Source organism: Peromyscus californicus, unplaced genomic scaffold, assembly GCF_007827085.1.
Source record: "Peromyscus californicus insignis strain IS unplaced genomic scaffold, ASM782708v3 Scaffold_14__1_contigs__length_90479793_seg_2, whole genome shotgun sequence".
NCBI lineage: Eukaryota > Metazoa > Chordata > Mammalia > Rodentia > Cricetidae > Peromyscus > Peromyscus californicus.
Window position 1 is genome coordinate 75,676,615 of NW_026294436.1, and position 17,839 is coordinate 75,694,453.

The window sequence follows — 17,839 nt, forward strand, 5'->3', positions numbered from 1 at the left end:
GTTGTCACAGCCCTTCAGCTGGGTTTCGGGTTATAAAGGGACTGAAAAGGGGAAAGGGGAGTCAAATAATAGAAAAAGGGAAAATGCTTGCACATTTCCTGTGTTTTCAACAAACATTTCTGCTTCTGTTTGTCCTGATGGGAGACCTGGGAGTGAGCAGATGGATGCTGAGATGTTCCTGGGGCTGGGGTGGCCTCTCACACAGACTCAAAAGCATGTGTATTAGAACAGAAAAATCCAGGGGCTGGAGCGAAGCTCAATGAGACAGTGCTTGCCTAGCATGCAGGCCCAGGGTTCTGATACAACAAACACAAACAAAGGCAACAACAAAAGAACAGAATGTCAGTCATTCCTGGTGGACTCTCGCTCGGAAGCAGCGCCTGTTCTATAATCTCCACATGAAGTTTGACAATCAGACACCAACACTTTTAAGGCATCTGTAAGTTTTGGCAAACAGCAAGGTGGCAGCCACGCTACCTTAGCAAGATGAAGAAGCGGCATTTGTAAACATGAGACAGGTGAACCTCTGGTTCTCTCCAGAATATCAGGAGCTCAGCTGAACATCACCTCGCTGACTTGTGAGACAGGACATCTACCGCATAGATGACAGACTATAGGTACAGGTACACCAGCCCAAAGGAAAACAAATACACTAAGCCACAGCAGGAGAGACTGTCCACCTTCCACAAGAGAAGGAACGGGGGGAAAGGACCCTTCAAAATGAACCTTTAAATCTTAAGCTATTAATAAAGAAGCCATACAAGTTTTAACCACATTTATTTTACATCATGATTTCTTAGTCTTGTTACTCTGACAGTGTGGGGGAATAAATACCCCTTCCCTTTTTTGTTGCTTGTGTTTTCACAGAAGTAGAGAAAGCAGAATCCAAGAGAACGAGCAGAGAATGCAGGAAATGGAGCAGAGGAGAGGAGCTGGAGGACTGACTGTTCCCATGAGCCCCTAGAGTTAGCAGCATCAACCAGCAAGTTCACAGCTGGCAAGAGTGTTGTTCCTCAGAGATAACCTGGCCCTGCTAAGCACTGGGCATTCCTCTTCACTTCCTCCGCCCACTAGTGACACTGTTCACAGAGCACATTTAGTGTGTTACTCAGTAAATATTGACTTAATCACGTAAACCAGTCTTGTTTAGCAGAAGCACCATTAGCTGCCACCCAAAGGTCCTTCACTCATGTAACCCTTCCTTCCACACTTACAGCCTCCTAGCAGAGGTGTTCTGCACAGGCACCCTCATTTCACTCATGTCTGCAACACGCCTGAAACCCTGAATGCAGGTTACGTCACATCTCAGAGAAGGTGAGTACAGAGCAGCTGCTGGCAAGGTTCACTAGTCTCTTGTCTAGACAGCGGGTGTATGGGAGTCTGTTAGCCCCCGGCCCCATCACTTCCTCTAAGGCCTTGTCCCAAGGCTCCGGCGCACCAGCTGGATGGTTGCCCAAGCCTAGCCACTCCTGGAGATCTGTCACGAGGGATCTGTCTTGTGAAGGACACTCCATGATGCTCATCTTGTCAGTTCTGCCCAATCCACTGGGGTGAAAAATGGGTGAGATTTGATGTCTTCAACACCAGCCACTCCAGCACCCAGACGTTCCAGAGGGTTGAACTGCAAGAGCTGAAACAGAAGATTCTGTGAGTGACAGAAACACAGTAGCAATGAGAGGAAAACGGGCTGTGGGAGAGAAGGCTTCAGAATTCAACCACACCATAAATGGGCATCTATGGCCAACCAGCTGTCTGGCTGTGGGCCGGTAGAGCATCCCACCTGAGTGACAAGCTTGTCAACGTCTGAAAGCATAAACCTGAGTATTCACTGGTTTCCCTCATCCTCAAACAGGGTAATGGGATCAAGAGAGACTCCTTTCTCCATGATTCAGGAGTCTCGGAGCCCCACAAAGTCTTTCAGTTCCTTAACAACTGCAACACATAAGGACTGCACATGCTCAAATCTGAACAAGCCAATCTACATCCCCCAAACCACTTTTTCTGGAATGGCTGGTGCATTTGATGAAGTAATTTGATCCAGCAAATGAAATAGGTTAGGACTTGTTCAGAATTAGGAGTTATGTATAAAACAAGCAAATAATGTCATAGGCAGTCAGATTTTTTAACAGTAAAAACCAGAAGCAATTGTGTACAACCATTTGAAGGCCCTGGGCATGCTGGGAGAGTGTGCCTGAGACATTCCTGCATCCTCAAGTTTTGTGTCAATGGCTTTACTAAGGGATAATTTATATACTACATAGACATCTACTGCAAGTCACAGGTCAACAACCTGTGGTCAATTTAGACTTGTACAGGATGCAGTCTAGCTCTACACCCCTCTGCACAGCCTGACAGCTGCTCTGTGACATCTGCGTTCCCCCACGACCTCAGCCCACAGCAGCCACTGTTTCTGAACCAGCCCTTTCCGGGCATTCGACGGAGTGCAGTGCTAAGTAAGCCTTCACACTCCTTCCTTCACTGAGCACAGCACCTGTGCGACTGAACCATCTGGAGGTAAGCACTGGCTTCTTTCCTGATCGATAGTCCACGGTGCCTCTACTGCTGCTAGTCTACTCACTGGCTAGTGGGCCCCCGAGTTCCCAGTTCTGGACTCTACTGAATGGCAGTGCTGTTCAGAGTCGTGTGTGTTCCTCAGGACATGTGTCTCTAGTGGAGTTTATTCCTAGGGTCAGAACTGCCGGTTCACACAGCACGTTTGTATATAACTGACTAAGAAACTGCCAAACTTTCCCAACATGGCTGTACCTGCCTACAGTCCCATCAGCAATGAGCCAAGGCTCTGGGTTTCCTGCCTCAGCAGCATCTGCCCTTGACTGAAAGCAGCTCTAGAGGGTCAGTGGCATCTCTTGGTGGTTTTAACTGCACTCCCTGGTGACAATGACTGTGGTTGTATGCCCCAGCAACCATTCATGGCGCCCCTCTGCTGAAATGGCTCACCACCCACCCATTTTCAGGCTAAGTGGCCTGTCTTGCTGGTGACAACGGTCTTTATTCATTCTGAACATAGCACAGACAAGCGGTTTGCAAACATCTTCCCCAGCCTGTGGCTTGTTTTCACTTTCTTCACATATCTTTGAAGTGCTCACACTTTTTAATTTTAATGAAGTCTACTTTGTCAATGTTCCTTTTATGGATCATGCTTTTGGTGTTATATCTAATTAGCTCTGCTGTAGCCCAAGGCCATGAGTATTTTCTCATGTTTTCCTCCACAGGTTTTACAGCTGCAGCACTTCCACAAAGGTCTGTGAGCTACTTTGAGCTAATTTCTGCATATGGTATGAAGTAAGGGTAGGGCCTAGCTCACTGTGGTTTGGCAGGTGAGTATTGATTCCAAGCGTGTGTACAAAGCCCACTGCCGTCTGGACCAGCATTCTTTAAGATGCCAAGGCCTCTCTGCCTCGGTGTGCTGTAGTCGGAAAAGGTCTCCCCATCCCACTGATCTTTTCAAGTTATATTTCCCTTTTCTCTCTTCTTTTTCGTTTTCTCTCTCACTGGTTTCTGTTTGCTTTAGGTTTACTTTATTTGTATAGTTCTTTTCTGTATGTATTTATTCATTTTTTTATTTATTTTGGTTTTTTGAGACAGGGCTTCTCTGTGTAGCCTTGGCTATCATGGAACTCACTTTGTAGACCAGGCTGGCCTCGAATTCACTGAGATCCTCCTGCCTCTGCCTCCCAAGTGCTGGGATTAAAGGCGTGCATCACCACTGCCCCAATATTCATTTTTAAAAAGGGATTCATTCTAGAGCCGACTGGCCTTGAACTCATGGCAATCCTCTTGCCTCAGCTTGTCAGGTGTTAGGATCATGGGCATAAGTCCCCATGCCCCATTCTTTTCAGTGTCTTAAAGTATAAGGTTAGACTCTGATGTTAGGTCTCTTCCTTTTATAAATGCAGAATGATAACTGGCGCAGCTTCTTCCAGAAACCCTGGGATGTGTGTTTCTATTTACATCCCATTAATACTATGCTGTGGCTCCTTTCATGATTTCTTCTTTGACCCATAAGTTACACAGAAGTAAGTATGTGGTTCAATTCCCAAATATCTGTGGATTTAGCTGACTCTTTTGGGCTTGGGGTTGGAGGGGGGGTGTTTCGAGTTGTTTTTTGAAGCAGGATCTCCTGCAGCCTGGGCTGACCTAGAACTTACTGTGAAGCCAAGGATGACCTTGAACCTCTGACCTGCTTGTTGTCTGTTACAGATTAATAATTTCTCTGCTGTGGTCAGAGTACACTGCTAGACTTCAGCCTTGCTAATCTCGGAGGTTTATCTGAACACAGCACAGGGTCATCCAGCAGGCTGCTTTCGATGCGTGTGCTGAGCGTGCACGCAGAGCATTCCCTCTGTATGGTTACACGTGTCCTCTGCAGCCTGCTGGTGTCTATAACTACCTAGATGAGATATGGAGGACTCCATTTGTTTTGCTGAACTATTTTTCCTTTCAACTCAGTCTTTGTATGTACTTTGGGGCTATTATTATTACACTCTCCTGCGTTGGCCTCTCCTTCTCCTGAGATGCTGTCAGTCTCTAGCAGCCCCTGCTCTAATGTCCATTTTGCTGACCTTTAGTATCACTCCAGCCCTCGTGGGGACTGTGCACAGTTTACCTGTCACCCATTTGTATCTGAACTCAAAGTCACCCCGTGCACTTTTCCAGGCACTTTAATGACCTTTTGTGCATTGTGTACAGACACTCGGCAACTATGGTCAAAATCACACAACTTAATTTATCACACAATCTACTTCAGAATAGTACTAACTCAATAACAGGCAGGAATTTTCTCCTCCATGACCCTCTACTATTGCTAGGTACAGTCACCACTTGGTATCCATAGGGTCCTGGCTCCAGAGTCTGCATGAATATCAAGACATCTGAGTGCTCAAGTCCTTGACAATCTATAAGCACATGCTCCCATACACTTCCAATCATCTCAGATGACTAACCCACAACACAATGTAACCAATATGCAAATAACTCCTGCACTGCATTGTGTAGAGAGAGGTGATGAGAAAATGTGCACAAAATCTTTCCTAGCTTTTCCTCTTTCTGAAGCAGGGTCTCACATTGTGACTCAGATCTGCCTGGCATGACTCAATATGTAGCCCAGGCATATTGAGCCCTCCTGTCTCAGCCTTCCACATGCTGGGGTTATAGGTGAGCTGCCAAGCCCAGACAGCCTAGAATTTAAAATATACATATACTTGACCTGTTGTTTGGATCTGGGGATGAAGAATGGACTTACAAAGAGCTACATGTATATTGTATCTATACATGCCATAAACCCAACAGCACCATCTCATAATTATCATTACATGTGTCCATATTTTTTAAAACAGGTGGGGGAGATAAATGAGGAAAATATACTTAGACTTGTTTATGAACTTCTCTCTACCACTGCACTGTGCTCAGACCTGAGCCCCACCCTACGCATCCCCTACACCCCGAGTCACTAGCTCTTGACATGTTCATCCACGGCTGGGAGCTTAGTCATCCTTTATCTGGGAGTGTCTTTATTTCACCTTTTATGAAAAATAACTTTTCTGGATTACAGGCTAACTGACCCTTCCCTTCAATATAATGAATGCTATTCTAGTGTCCTCTGTCCTCTGTTATTTTCGATGAGAACTGAGCACTAATAATCCCTCCCATAAGATGAGTCTTTCTCTTGCTGCCTTTACATTTTTCCTCTGTTTTTGCTTTTCAACAATCTGCCATCGGTGTGTCTGCATGTGGCTCTCATTTTTCTATGCAGGGTCCGCTAAGTTTCTTCTGTGTCACTCATGAAACCAAGACTATTTTCAACCATTATTCCTTCAAGTATTTCTGCTTCTTTTCCCAACTTCCTCTTCTTCTGGAACTCTCATTTTTGGTTGATATATTGTGCACCCCAATAAACTTGTCTGGGGTCAGAGAACAGAACAGCCACTAGATAGGCATAGAAGCCAGGCGTGGTGGCACACACCTTTAATCCCAGGACTTGAGATTTCATAACTTGCTTGGGAGAGACACACACCTTTAATCCCAGGGAGTGATGGCAGGAAGCAGAAAGGTATAAGGCATGAGGACCAGGAACTCGAGGCTTTTCAAGCTTTTAAGCTTTTAGCAGCAGTTCAGCTGAGATCCATTCAGATGAGGACTCAGAGGCTTCCAGTTTGAGAAAACAGGATCGGCTGAGAAGTTGGTGAGGTGAGGTTAGTTGTGGCTTGTTTCTGTTTCTCTGATCTTTTAGAATTCACCCCAATATCTGGCTCTGGAGTGTTTTTATTAATAAGACCTTTTAAAATTCGTCTATATACATTGGTGCATTTGAAAGAAAAAATATTTCCTCACAGATCCGTGGCCCTGTTCATCACTCCTCACATATTGGGGCCTGTTCTCAGAGTGGGTCATTTCTACTGACTCATCCTCCTGATGTGATGCGCCAGTACATTCTTCCAGTGATTTCTTATTTCATTCAGTGAACTGCTGCTCAATAATCCTTCTGTACACTGTGAATGTGTATTTCTCTCATTGGTTAATAAAGAGCTAGGTAGGAAGCCAGGTAGGAAGTGTAGGTGGGACAGCCACACTGAGAATGCTGGAAGGAAGGACGGAGTCCAAGGAGTCACCAGCCAGACACAGAGAGAGCAGGAGATGATCGTGCCATGTTGAAAGAAGGTATCACCACCATGTGGCAATGCATAGATAAAAAACGTGGGTTAAGTTAAATGCAAGAGGTAGATAGCAACAAGCCTGAGCCATCAGCCAAGCATTTGTAATTAATATTAAGTCTCAGTGTTGCTTATCTGGAACAGCTGCCAGGACAGGAAAACTCCACCTACAGTGAACTTTTCAATTTAAGATTTCAACCTGGTTTTCCTCAATTTTTCATTTTGTAATTTATTCCATTGTTGTGACACTTTCCCTCAATTCTTTAAACACAGCTTATTTTAATTCTCTGAAGATATTTATAGTAACTGGTGGATGTTTTGTTAACCTCCAAATCTGGGGTCACCTGAGACATTTCCATCAATGGTGCTTTTCTCTGCACAAGTCCCACTTTCTGCTTCTGCTACATCTCATATTACATTTCCCTGAAAATAGAGTGTTTGTTAGTGGTGTGTGTCCCCATGAACATTGTCATGGCTATTGGTCTGTTTCTTTGGTAATCCACTTCAGCCAGCTCTGAAAGTCCACAGAGCCCCCTCTCTTTCCCCCGCACTATAATGTATTGCTGACATCTCTGGTTGGTTGGTTTTGAGTTTTAGGCTAGGCTTCCTATGTCTCTATGGCTTAGCTGTCCACTAGAGACTAAGTAAAGGTTGTATCCAAACACCTCAGCCAGTCAAGTCTCCATCTCTTCCCACAGGAAGGAGAATCTGCTTACAGTTCAGGCCCCAACCAGTCTATGCTGGCTCACAGAATGCTCCTACACATATTCCTAATGCTCAGGGTCTGTCCCCACAGCCTGGCCCCAAGACCATGTAGTGAAGGAAAAACAGGAGCATATTGTAGAGAATATGAGGCATGATGTCTTCGCTCCAAGTTCAGCTGTTTCCCAGGTCATCATACCCTTTAAATGATTTCAGAAAGCACTGAAATGATGGCCTTCACCAATCCTGCCCCGTGCTGGAGCACTGGCAAGAGGACTTGCCAGCATCTTCCTGTACCAACAGCCACTATCCAATTTTAATCAAAGATTCCACTTTTTTCTTTATTTCTAATTTTCACTCATTATTCGTTAACTCAACTATCTGTAAAATAAACAGCAACTGATGTGCTGTTTACAAATAAACAACTGCTATGTATGTCCATGGCTTTAAAACTTTTTCTCACAGTTTCATGCATGTGTGTAACTAATTTTGGCACATTTCTAGTTCACAACTTCTAAAGCTTTTTCCCTGTAAAACCAGCAGTTGCCAGATTCCTACATCAGCAGCCCCATAACAAAAGCACATATCCCATCAAATTACAAAAGTCATAGCCTCAACACTGCTGTTCTAATAATAATAAAAAAATGTGGGCACTGCACTTGCCATGGGCCAGCCATTAGCCTAACTGTATAACATGTATTAACGTAGGGACTCAACTCACTGTAACTCTTTGCACAGCTACCCTTCCTTCCTTTTATAAAAGAGTGAACAGAGATGTGAGGAAATTAGTAAACTGCTTAAGATCATACAGTTATTAAGTTGCCAAGCAAGGGTTTGAATTCAAGCACCTTGACTCCGGAACCCATACTACAAGCACGGCATCACAGCCCCCTGATGTGTGAGTAGAGAGTCTGAGAACCCGTCATCCCTTCATTTGGGTGTTACCTGTCACCGAAGACTGAAGCACATGCTTTAAAAGTGCCTGGGATGGTGACACACATCTAATCTCAGCATTCAGGATGCAGAGCCAGTAGAATTACTGTAAGTTTCAAAGTCAGCCTGGTCTTAGAGTTTTAGGCCAGCCAGAGCTACATGATAAGACCCCGTTTCAAAAATAAGTAAACAAACAAAATACTAATAAATTTTTACCTGAAGTTAGCTTGCCTAGCATTCTAAACCATCCTAGCACTTTTTTTTTTGGAGGGGGCTGTTCAAGACAGGGTTTCTCTGTATGGCCCCAGCTGTCCTGGAACTCACTCTGTAGACCAGACGGGCCTCGAACTCACAGAGATCCACCTGCCTCTGCCTCCCGAGTGCTGGGATTAAAGGTGTGTGCCACCACCACCCAGCTCTAGTACTGTTTATTAAAGCTAACTGTTCAAAGAACTTTATATCAGAAGTTCCTGAAATGTGGGTTTTAGATTGTTTTCTTTTATGTGTGTGAGTGTTTTGCCTCCATGTGTGTATGTGTACCACATGCACACCAGTTGTCCACAGAGGTCAGAAAAGGGTGTTAGATCCCCTGGAACTGCAATTATGGGTGGCTGTGAGCTGCTGTGTGGGTGCTGGGAACTTAACTCAGATCCTCTGAAAGAGCAGGCAGTGCTCAGAAGCACTGAGTCACCTCCCAGCTCACCAAGGTGTGTTTTAAAGGCTATTGTTATGAACATAATGGACTCAGTTCAAAGACAGTTCACACCTGCTGATTGAAATATAGCAGCAGTTTAGCAAGTTGAACACCAAATACTGCTGTTTCTGGGGCACATGCACTACCTCAAGGGGGAGCTACCCAGGCAAGTCTTTCTCTTTAACTGGATTTCCACCCACTGATTCTAAAATACGGCTTCCAATGTGAAATCCCTCGCGTTTGCATTCTATCGCTTGCTAGCATCGATTTACTTAGTCTGGAGACAAGTCTGCAGCTCTCAAGTGTCACCATCGGCTTGTAACTTCTTTGCCGACAACGTCCACTCACTCTGCCATCTCAAAGTGCTGTCAAAGGAGAACATGTCGGCCGGCCGGCAGAGACTACAGAAGAAACTCGGCATACTGTCTGCCAAGCTCCTTGGCCAGGTGACTGTGCCAAGAAAGAGACACAGAAACCTTGTTTAAAGGTCTTTCCCATAGATAGCATCCCCACTGATGAAGAGCTGAATCCTCGGGCACCAAGTCCATGCAGACACTGGACTCAGGACTTTGTGGTTGCATGTCAAAGAAACTGTTTACCTCAGGACTGTTGATATTTCTAAGAATCAAGCAAGGAGCAGAAAGAGCGAAGAGGGGGAAATACCCCCAGAGCAGAGTAGTTATTTCCTCCACATAAACTATGCGTGATTCTTTTCAAGGTAACCTCTCTACCCTGAAGCAGTGCAAGAGGAACACCTCGGCCTGCCAGGGAACCCCTCTCCCTTCGATGGCAGATGGTATTTCCTCAGCATGAATGGCCACTTCCTTGGGCAGTGACAGAGTGTTGCCATTACAGAACAAAGCAGACATTCAGACTCAAACACTCCACAGGGACTCCCAGTAAAGACAAGGGCACAGTAGTGAATTACCATAAGGAAGTCTGTACTCCGCATTAGGGAATAACAACTTCTTTGAGGAAAACAAAAAGCCAGTCTCAGTCTTTCCTTAGCCCCGCCCCCCGTAAATACTTTTACTTCCTTGCACCACAATAAAAAAGATGCAACCAAAGGACCAGCTAGAATGAAGCATCTTACATGGTTTTCTCTGACTTACTGGAGACCAAGGGCTCCGAGTGCACACATCTGTGTCTAAACAGACTGCTGCTCCCCATCTTCCTCTTCCTCCTCCTTCCTCACCTCTCCCTCCTCTCCCTCTTCTTCCTCCTTCTCTTCCTCCCCATCTTCCTCCTCCACCTTCTCCTTGCCCCCCCTTTTAAATGTTGTATGTTTGTTTTGAGGTAGGATCTCATGTATCCCAGACTAGACCCAAACTTACCAGTAACCAAGAATTACCTTAACAACAGGTATGTGCCATTGTGTTGCTTCTATACAGACTGAGAAGGGAACTGGGCTCTGTAACATGCGAGGCAGGCACACTACCAACTGAACTACGTTCCCAACCCATGACTACATTTTTTTATATTTCACAGAGTTGGGCAAATTAATCCAACTTTGATACTTTCATTTTTCTGCACAACAGCAAACGCCACATTGTAAAAGGGCTGTGTCCTTCCACCCTCTGTTCATGACAAGAGCACCCGCGAGAAAATCCCAACTCCTCTGAGTCTAAATTCATCCTTCACTCTACGTGAGCCCCCTTGTCACTGTTCAGTCCCCCATGCTACTCCCCATATCTAACTTTGCCCTACTAAACTATGCCAAAGGCCGAGCAAAATAACACACAGCCCCTAACAACTTTCCTCCCACGGCACCCACTGGGACCCTCCTTATCTTGACTTGAAGGACTCTGAGGTAGTTTCTGCCTGTCTGAGCCCTTCCTCAGTCCTGCCTGTGGACAGTTATTTGGTCTCCCCCCACGGCCTCAGCACTATGCCATGCCCACAGTACTGCCAAATGGAATCAAAATTACTCTTTAGGAGAACAGGAGGTGATTTTTGTCTTCATATACCCCCCCTTTTTTACTTTTAATTTTTATTTTCTCTGATTTCAAAACATCCACATCTATTGAATAATTTTAGTTCACTTAGTTCACCATTTCAGATCCCCTTTTCGTTTCATGATTTTCATGAAAATGTGAGGACTGCAGTGTTGTGAGTCCCTCACGACAGAACAGTACAGCACAGTGCCTCATCAGACTCCCGACTCAGGACAACTGAGGCAGGTGAGGAGTCTTCACCTGAACACAAATTCTCAAACACCCTGAAATCTTGAATTTCCTGAGTATACACAAAAAGTTTCAGATTTCAGAGCATTTGGAATGTTGAATTTTTTTCATTAGGACTGCCTAGCCATGCAGTCTACACAGACACTACAGAACCCTACAACCTGGAAAGCTCTGGTCACTGGGGCTTGTGCTGTCAAACGTGGTTATTAAATAAAGGAGAATTAGCTGGAGCAGCTAACTGAGCCCAGACCTCTGAAATACTGCACCTAAATTTTCAACAGAGTCTTTCTTCAAAGCCCCCAGAAATATACTAACTGGCACAGGGCTCCAGTCCCATCAAGGGGGAGGAGGCCTTGGGGCTGACTTGACAACACTTCATAACCTTTCTCCCTGTGCAAATGAGAATTAAAGAGTGGGACAACCACTCAGCAAATGGCTGCATCATACAGTAGGGAAATAGGGCAGTCCCAGACAAGCCAAAAGCAATGTAACCTCACACCCCCATAAATAGATGGAACACATTAATATTAGCTCAACGTAATACAAAAATTAGGGCCAACAAGTTTCAGCCCTTCCTCTGATCCTACAAATGTACCATGTTCACTCTGAATGTGGCTGTACATGAGCCTTTCCTGTCCCAAAATAACTTCCTAATGGCTCTGCTGCAGTGGCCTCTGCTAACCCGCAAGTTCCAGATACTTGGCCAGGAGGTCGATTCAATTACCTGTTGAATGAGTGAACGAGCCTCTTCAGAAACACAGTCTGGCATGTTCAAAGTAGTGTGCGTATTTATTCCTGCTGGGTGGCACTCCACGAGTGTCTGAAAGAGTCAATTGGTTATATTTCTTATCCCGAATCACATCACACCCTGTTCTATCCCAGGGCACACAGGCAGCAACTACAGAGAGCTGACACCATGTAAACTGGAGGCACAGCCATCAACACAGCGCTGCCACCACTGCCGAGGAAGATTAGGCTGTGAGCCTAGAGGGCATCTGCAAGGCAGCTGACAGCCACCATGCGCACATCACAGGCTTGTGCAACCATCCCTTCGTCATTACTGAGGGACTAGATCCTAACAGAAAAGCTTAAATAACACACAAACTCCAAAGAGGAAGCTGATAGCTTTGAAATAACTAATGTTCTTAAAAATCTTTCTAGCATAGAGTTTGTTAGTCACGGTGCTTCAACATGTGTATAGTTACACTTTACAGTTTAACTGCAAACATCAGCTAGTGTGCACTTCACAGTGATCTCACATTGCTAATTCACACACTTAACAAAAGTGGGACTATGCATCTCCTCCAGTTTCTTCCCAGGAGGCAACAGACACAAAACTCAGTTAATGTCTATTAACCTCAGGCATCATGCTTAAAAGTTACTAATCAGAAAGAGTACATTCTCTGTCCCCACACTAGAACAGATAGGGAAAATGTATGGTATAGGTGAAAAGATGTTACTTTTAATATCAACACTAATTTTTAAAATATGAATGCACTCTGGCTTCAGACAGGAACCTGAAGAATATTGAGGATTCTGACATGTGCCTGTTACAAACCCCACAGATGTAATTCTGTTAATGCTACCTCACAGAGAGGGCAGAGGAAGGGCCGAGTCTCTCACTGGGTAGCTGTGGCACAGCAGAAGATGGCTATCAATTTATTCAATGTTACAGGATTTTTAAAAAATCAGAATCTTGATAAATTGCTCTGCCTGTTTCTGAAACTGAAGTTTTCCTCAGCCCCTGACCTAATGACTACAGGAAAAGCTAACATGCTTGACTTGGAGTCAGGGTGGCATCTGGATACGTGCACTAGGTGTCTAGGTCACTGCATACCTTGCCAGTGAGAAGTTCGAAGAGGACAGCACCCAGGCTCCACCAATCACAAGCTTCAGTTTCTTCTGTGACTGCTCCAACCTCTAAACATACCAAAAAAGGTTGATATTAAAATTCCAGAGGTCAATTAAACTTTCAAAATTAACATGTATTAGCAAGGTGACCTTGTTAATGCTGAGAGAGCAAATACTAAACACTCCTGGGCTTTCAAATCCCTGAAAGTCGCTTCTCTCTCTGGTCACCTACTGGGGTTGCATTTTTTCCCGACACAGTCATACATTAAACGGAGACATTTGTTCTTTGGTTGACGGAGGGACACCTTCAAGACACCGTACTTAAGGTTTCATGAACCAACCAGATCAGCACTTGTTTCCACTTTCAGATTCAAGGGAGCACAGCTGACTTCCCTTTCAAACCATCTTTTGTTTCAGAAATAAAGACTCCTTGTAACCACAAGGCACTTCAAAAATTACCTAAGCCAATATTAATTACCCTGTTAGAAACTAGGGGGCACACGTCACCCAATGTCACATAAGAGCAGATGATGATCCACCCTCTCCCTTCATCTCTCACTTTCTTTCACTGAAGAAGCCTGTGAAATGCAAACCCACCCATTCTGAAGTATAGAAGAAATATTGTTTAAACCCACGAGTGAAAATCTAAGAGTTTAGAACAGCCAGGAACTACAGTTCTACCTGTCCATTCCTGGAGGAACCTCAAACTCCATAATGAGCACCAACTCTGAGGCCACAGTCACTAACTCCCACTTGAGACCTTGTTCTCTTGTAACAACAGCTGACTGGTCCCAAGGCCTTGCTGCTATCTACCCCTCTGACACCATTCAAACAAAAGCAGCTTACTATTATTTGACTACAGGGAGCCTACAACTTGAGACGAAATATTCAGAAGTTTCTAGAGAGTTAGTGAGAATCTGAAATGTAAGTGAAGCAGTCCTGTGGACCCTGGTTCTAACCAATACTATGCAGAGCACCCTTGGAGAAGAACAACACGATCTCAGGACATCAAGCTTCACGTCTGAAGCAAGGGGTGGGGTAGTGACACACTATCCCTCGTGCAAAGTACCAGATATGGACCCATTTCAGCAGCTTCTTGTTGCTTCTTTGGGGCTCCAAACAGCCTAACCATAGGTAGACCCAAACCACAGACCTTCCCAGCCTATCTCTGCCTACAGTGCTTCATACCAACTCACAACCTCCATTCTCTGATGAGCTGACCTCAGCTAAGTAGCAGAAAAGAAACACAATAGCTCTTGCCAACTACTGTTCATGTAACTTAAAGACCAGAATCCATCGAGACCTGTGTGTAAACTGTGAAATGCATGCACACTGCAGAACCATGTTGAATGACATCTTTACATACGGCCAAAGTATAAATGTGTACTGTTTTCAAACAACAGAACTCTGATTAAAGAGAACGGGGTGAGAGAACTGACAAATGTTTTAATGACCTGCCTCTGGGGTGGTGAGATTTTTAATATTCATCAACCTACATAAACATCTCGGTAATACAAATCTCAAGAGCAGAGTGAGATGATGAGAAAACAGGCAGGTTTGCAGAACAGAACTTGGTGTGGGGGGGACCTGTGTGCACCCTCCCACAGTTTCTACAAACTTAACGTTCCCTGTTAGAAGGCTGGACCAGACACTGAAGGCCTGGTATGAGTCTCAGATCTCTTCTGGATCAGGTGAGTTTGATCTGAGGGTCTATGGGTTAAATTTTGCTCTAAACTCCACAATTCACACCTTACTCAGCAGCCCTCCAGAGACACAGGTCCTTGGGGGCTCTGTTTCAAAGCTGCACCACCCCCACCTCCACTCAGAGCCACTGTTGCCTTCAGAAAAGAGCTCTTAAAAATGTTAGCCAGGCTGTGTGTCCCCAGAAGCCTCAGAAAAATGAAGAGGAAGTGGTCACAGGCCTGCAATCAAATATACCCTCTGCACATTTCCTTCTAGGCTACACATGACTTACATGATTCCCATTCAAAATCCTTGCATGACATCTCACTGGCCATTCAGGAACATGTAAATGTCTTGCTCAGGTTTATTCATGTTATCAGACCTCCATGTAGAGACTCAGCCTATCTCACCAACCAGTACCAACAGAGAAGCAGCATAAATGAGGCTCTCTGTATTGGCCCAGATGCTCCACAGATTCTGCCACATGATTAATGTGAATCTAAAACAAGTTTCACACCAGCACCCACAGGGAATATATATTTTTCCTCTATTCCACTTCCTTAAGCACAGAGTTGGTAGCCACGTGCTACTTAGTTTTATTAAGGTTTTACCTGTTAAGAACTCAAGACCAAGGGACAGATCAGCCACCCATTTAGAATGTGCTGGCAATGCTCTGCACTTTCCATGCACAGACACTGTTATACTAGACTAGTGTTACAGCCATGTGCACAGCAGCCACACAACAGCCACAGTTAGGCTAACTAGTATATACATTTGTGTGTGTGTGTGTGTGTGTGTGTGTGTGTGTGTGTGTGTGTGTGTGTGTGTGTCTGTGTGTGTCTGTGTGTGTGTGTGTATTCTGTATATATGGAATAAGTAGACAACCTAAGTACCAAACTGTGCTTCATACTTCAATCACTTTAAATTTCCTAACAACATGACAGAGAACTTAATTGCATGAATTAACTATGAAGATAGAGACATTATTTCTCTGTGAGCAGGCAGAAGGATGCCTGACCCAGTCAGCTCAGAGAATGTGTGTGGAGGCCCACAAAGGTTTCCTAGTGAGATCTGAGCTTGCTTTACCCAGCAGGGCTGCATTAGAGGATTGCTTGACCAAGTGTATAGTTACCAGGTATTTGGAAGGGTTTGCACTTGGCTGTGCTAGGGGGAGGTCTTTTGCTCCACCCCTTAGCATTCCTATAAAAAGCCCTTTAGAAGAGATAGACGGGGCCAGTGGATAATGATCCAGGCCCTCCCGAGACTATCCTGTATTTCTATCTGTCTCTCTCCCCCCCATCCTTCTATTTATTATATCTTATCCCTCACTCCTCAAGAGTATCCTGCCGTAAAATGTGGGAGCCAATCTCCCAGCTGGGATGCTACAAGTGGCACCAGGAACAGGGACCAGGGACTTGGCAAAAAGAGTGTCAGTGGCATTGCAGGTGTAAGGAGGCATGCCCAATAATGAATTAAAAATAAAGGCAACAGTATTTTATTCTCAGAAGATAAAGTAAGGTGGCTGAAAGATGCCAAAGTGAAAAGTGAGGCAGCGAGTATCTTTCTCTATCTAGATTTCTTTCTTTTTTCTCTCTCTCTTAATTTCTACCTATAAAAATTAAGGGAAAATGTAAGACAGAATATAGGAATATAGTGTAAGAAGAAATTTAAAATAAGAGTAGAATTAGGAATATTGGGTAAAAAGAAACTTAAAGACAGAGAAGCCATGTCCTTGATTTCCAACTACAAGACTATAAACACAAACTGGGAAGAATCAGAGTCATGAAAAAATACTATACAAGAAAATGGGCAGAAAAAGATTCCTGAGGAAGCTTTTGGCCTGTGGACAGCTTAGATATAAACCCTGAGAAGGAGAGAAAGAATTTTTCCTGAGGCAGATGAAGGTGAAATAAAACTCTTCACTCTGCTGGCATTGCCGCTGTATGAAAACATTGTACCATCAGAATTAATTTCCTCTTGGCCATGAGGCCAAAGTTTAGGGACAGAAGTCTTGGGAACTTTTATTTTCTTTCATTGACCCGGTAAGATGGGAGAAGCACTGATCTGTAAGTGTGCACAGGCAGGCACAGGCCACTCCAGGGACAGTGTCAGGTGAAGGAAGTACACCTGTCAATGCCAGCTCAGGGAGAACAGAAATCTCACATTGCAAAAAAGCAAAATCTTGATTTCAGTATGAACACAGATCATGTATACAGGAACTAGGAGTGCAGCAGCCACCATTGGTCAGAGTTGGACCTGAAAGACAGCTTGGGAAAAGTAGTTTGTAGTAGCATGACGCTATACAGAAAGGCAGCTTGGGAAATGTAGTTAGTAAAAGCGAGGCAGCAAAGGCAAGCAGGCCTGGAAAAAAGGCAGACAGAACAAAAAACTTTCAAATGCTGCCCCCAAAATTCAGCTCAAAACATTGCTTTTTTTCCCAAGCACTGTTAGGAAGCTTAGCTTACCTCCTGGAAACAAGGAGCAAGTGAACAAAACCTACCTGTCAGAAGGCAATTAAAATCCTAATATCGTTTGTCAACAAGCCACTTTGAAACACTCATGGTAATATTAAAAAGCAACTTTAAAAAATTAACAAGATAGAATTTTACCCTCAGTCACCAAATAAAGCTTAGAGCCACTTGCTGTGGGATGTTCTGTATGGCAAATGTGTTGCTGATTAGTCAATAAATAAAACACTGATTGGCCATTGGCTAGGCAGGAAGTGTAGGCGGGACAAGGAGGAGAATAAAGCTGGGAAGTGGAAGGCTGAGTCAGAGAGACACTGCCAGCTGCCACGATGAGAAACAGCATGTGAAGATGCCGGTAAGCCACGAGCCATGTGGCAAGGTATAGATTAATGGAAATGGATTAATTTAAGCTGTAAGAACAGTTAGCAAGAAGCCTGCCACAGCCATACAGTTTGTAACCAATATAAGTCTCTGTGTTTACTTGGTTGGGTCTGATGGCTGTGGGACTGGTAGGTGAGAGAGATTTATCCTGACTGTGGGCCAGGCAGGAAAACTCTAGCTACAGCCACTGATGAATTAGGCTCTGACTTCAAACTCTCAAGAAAACTTTCAGAATAATATCAAAGCTGACTATAAACTCCGAACTTTAGAAAT

The 17,839-nt window shown here is 44.4% G+C and overlaps 1 protein-coding gene across 4 annotated transcripts in view; it reads right to left on the reverse strand.

The window, feature by feature from the left end:
- Positions 1–760: 760 nt before the first annotated feature.
- The window catches only part of Rps6kc1 (ribosomal protein S6 kinase C1), a 156,527-nt gene continuing 139,448 nt past the window's right edge, over positions 761–17,839 (reverse strand). For all 4 annotated transcript variants that reach the window (XM_052737991.1, XM_052737992.1, XM_052737990.1 and 1 more), the window contains 3 exons: positions 13,021–13,103; positions 11,908–12,003; positions 761–1,630 (listed from right to left, as the gene is read on the reverse strand). In XM_052737991.1, coding sequence (XP_052593951.1) covers positions 1,520–1,630; positions 11,908–12,003; positions 13,021–13,103 — 290 coding nt within the window. In that variant the 3' untranslated portion in view covers positions 761–1,519. The remainder of the gene's footprint in view (positions 1,631–11,907; positions 12,004–13,020; positions 13,104–17,839) is intronic.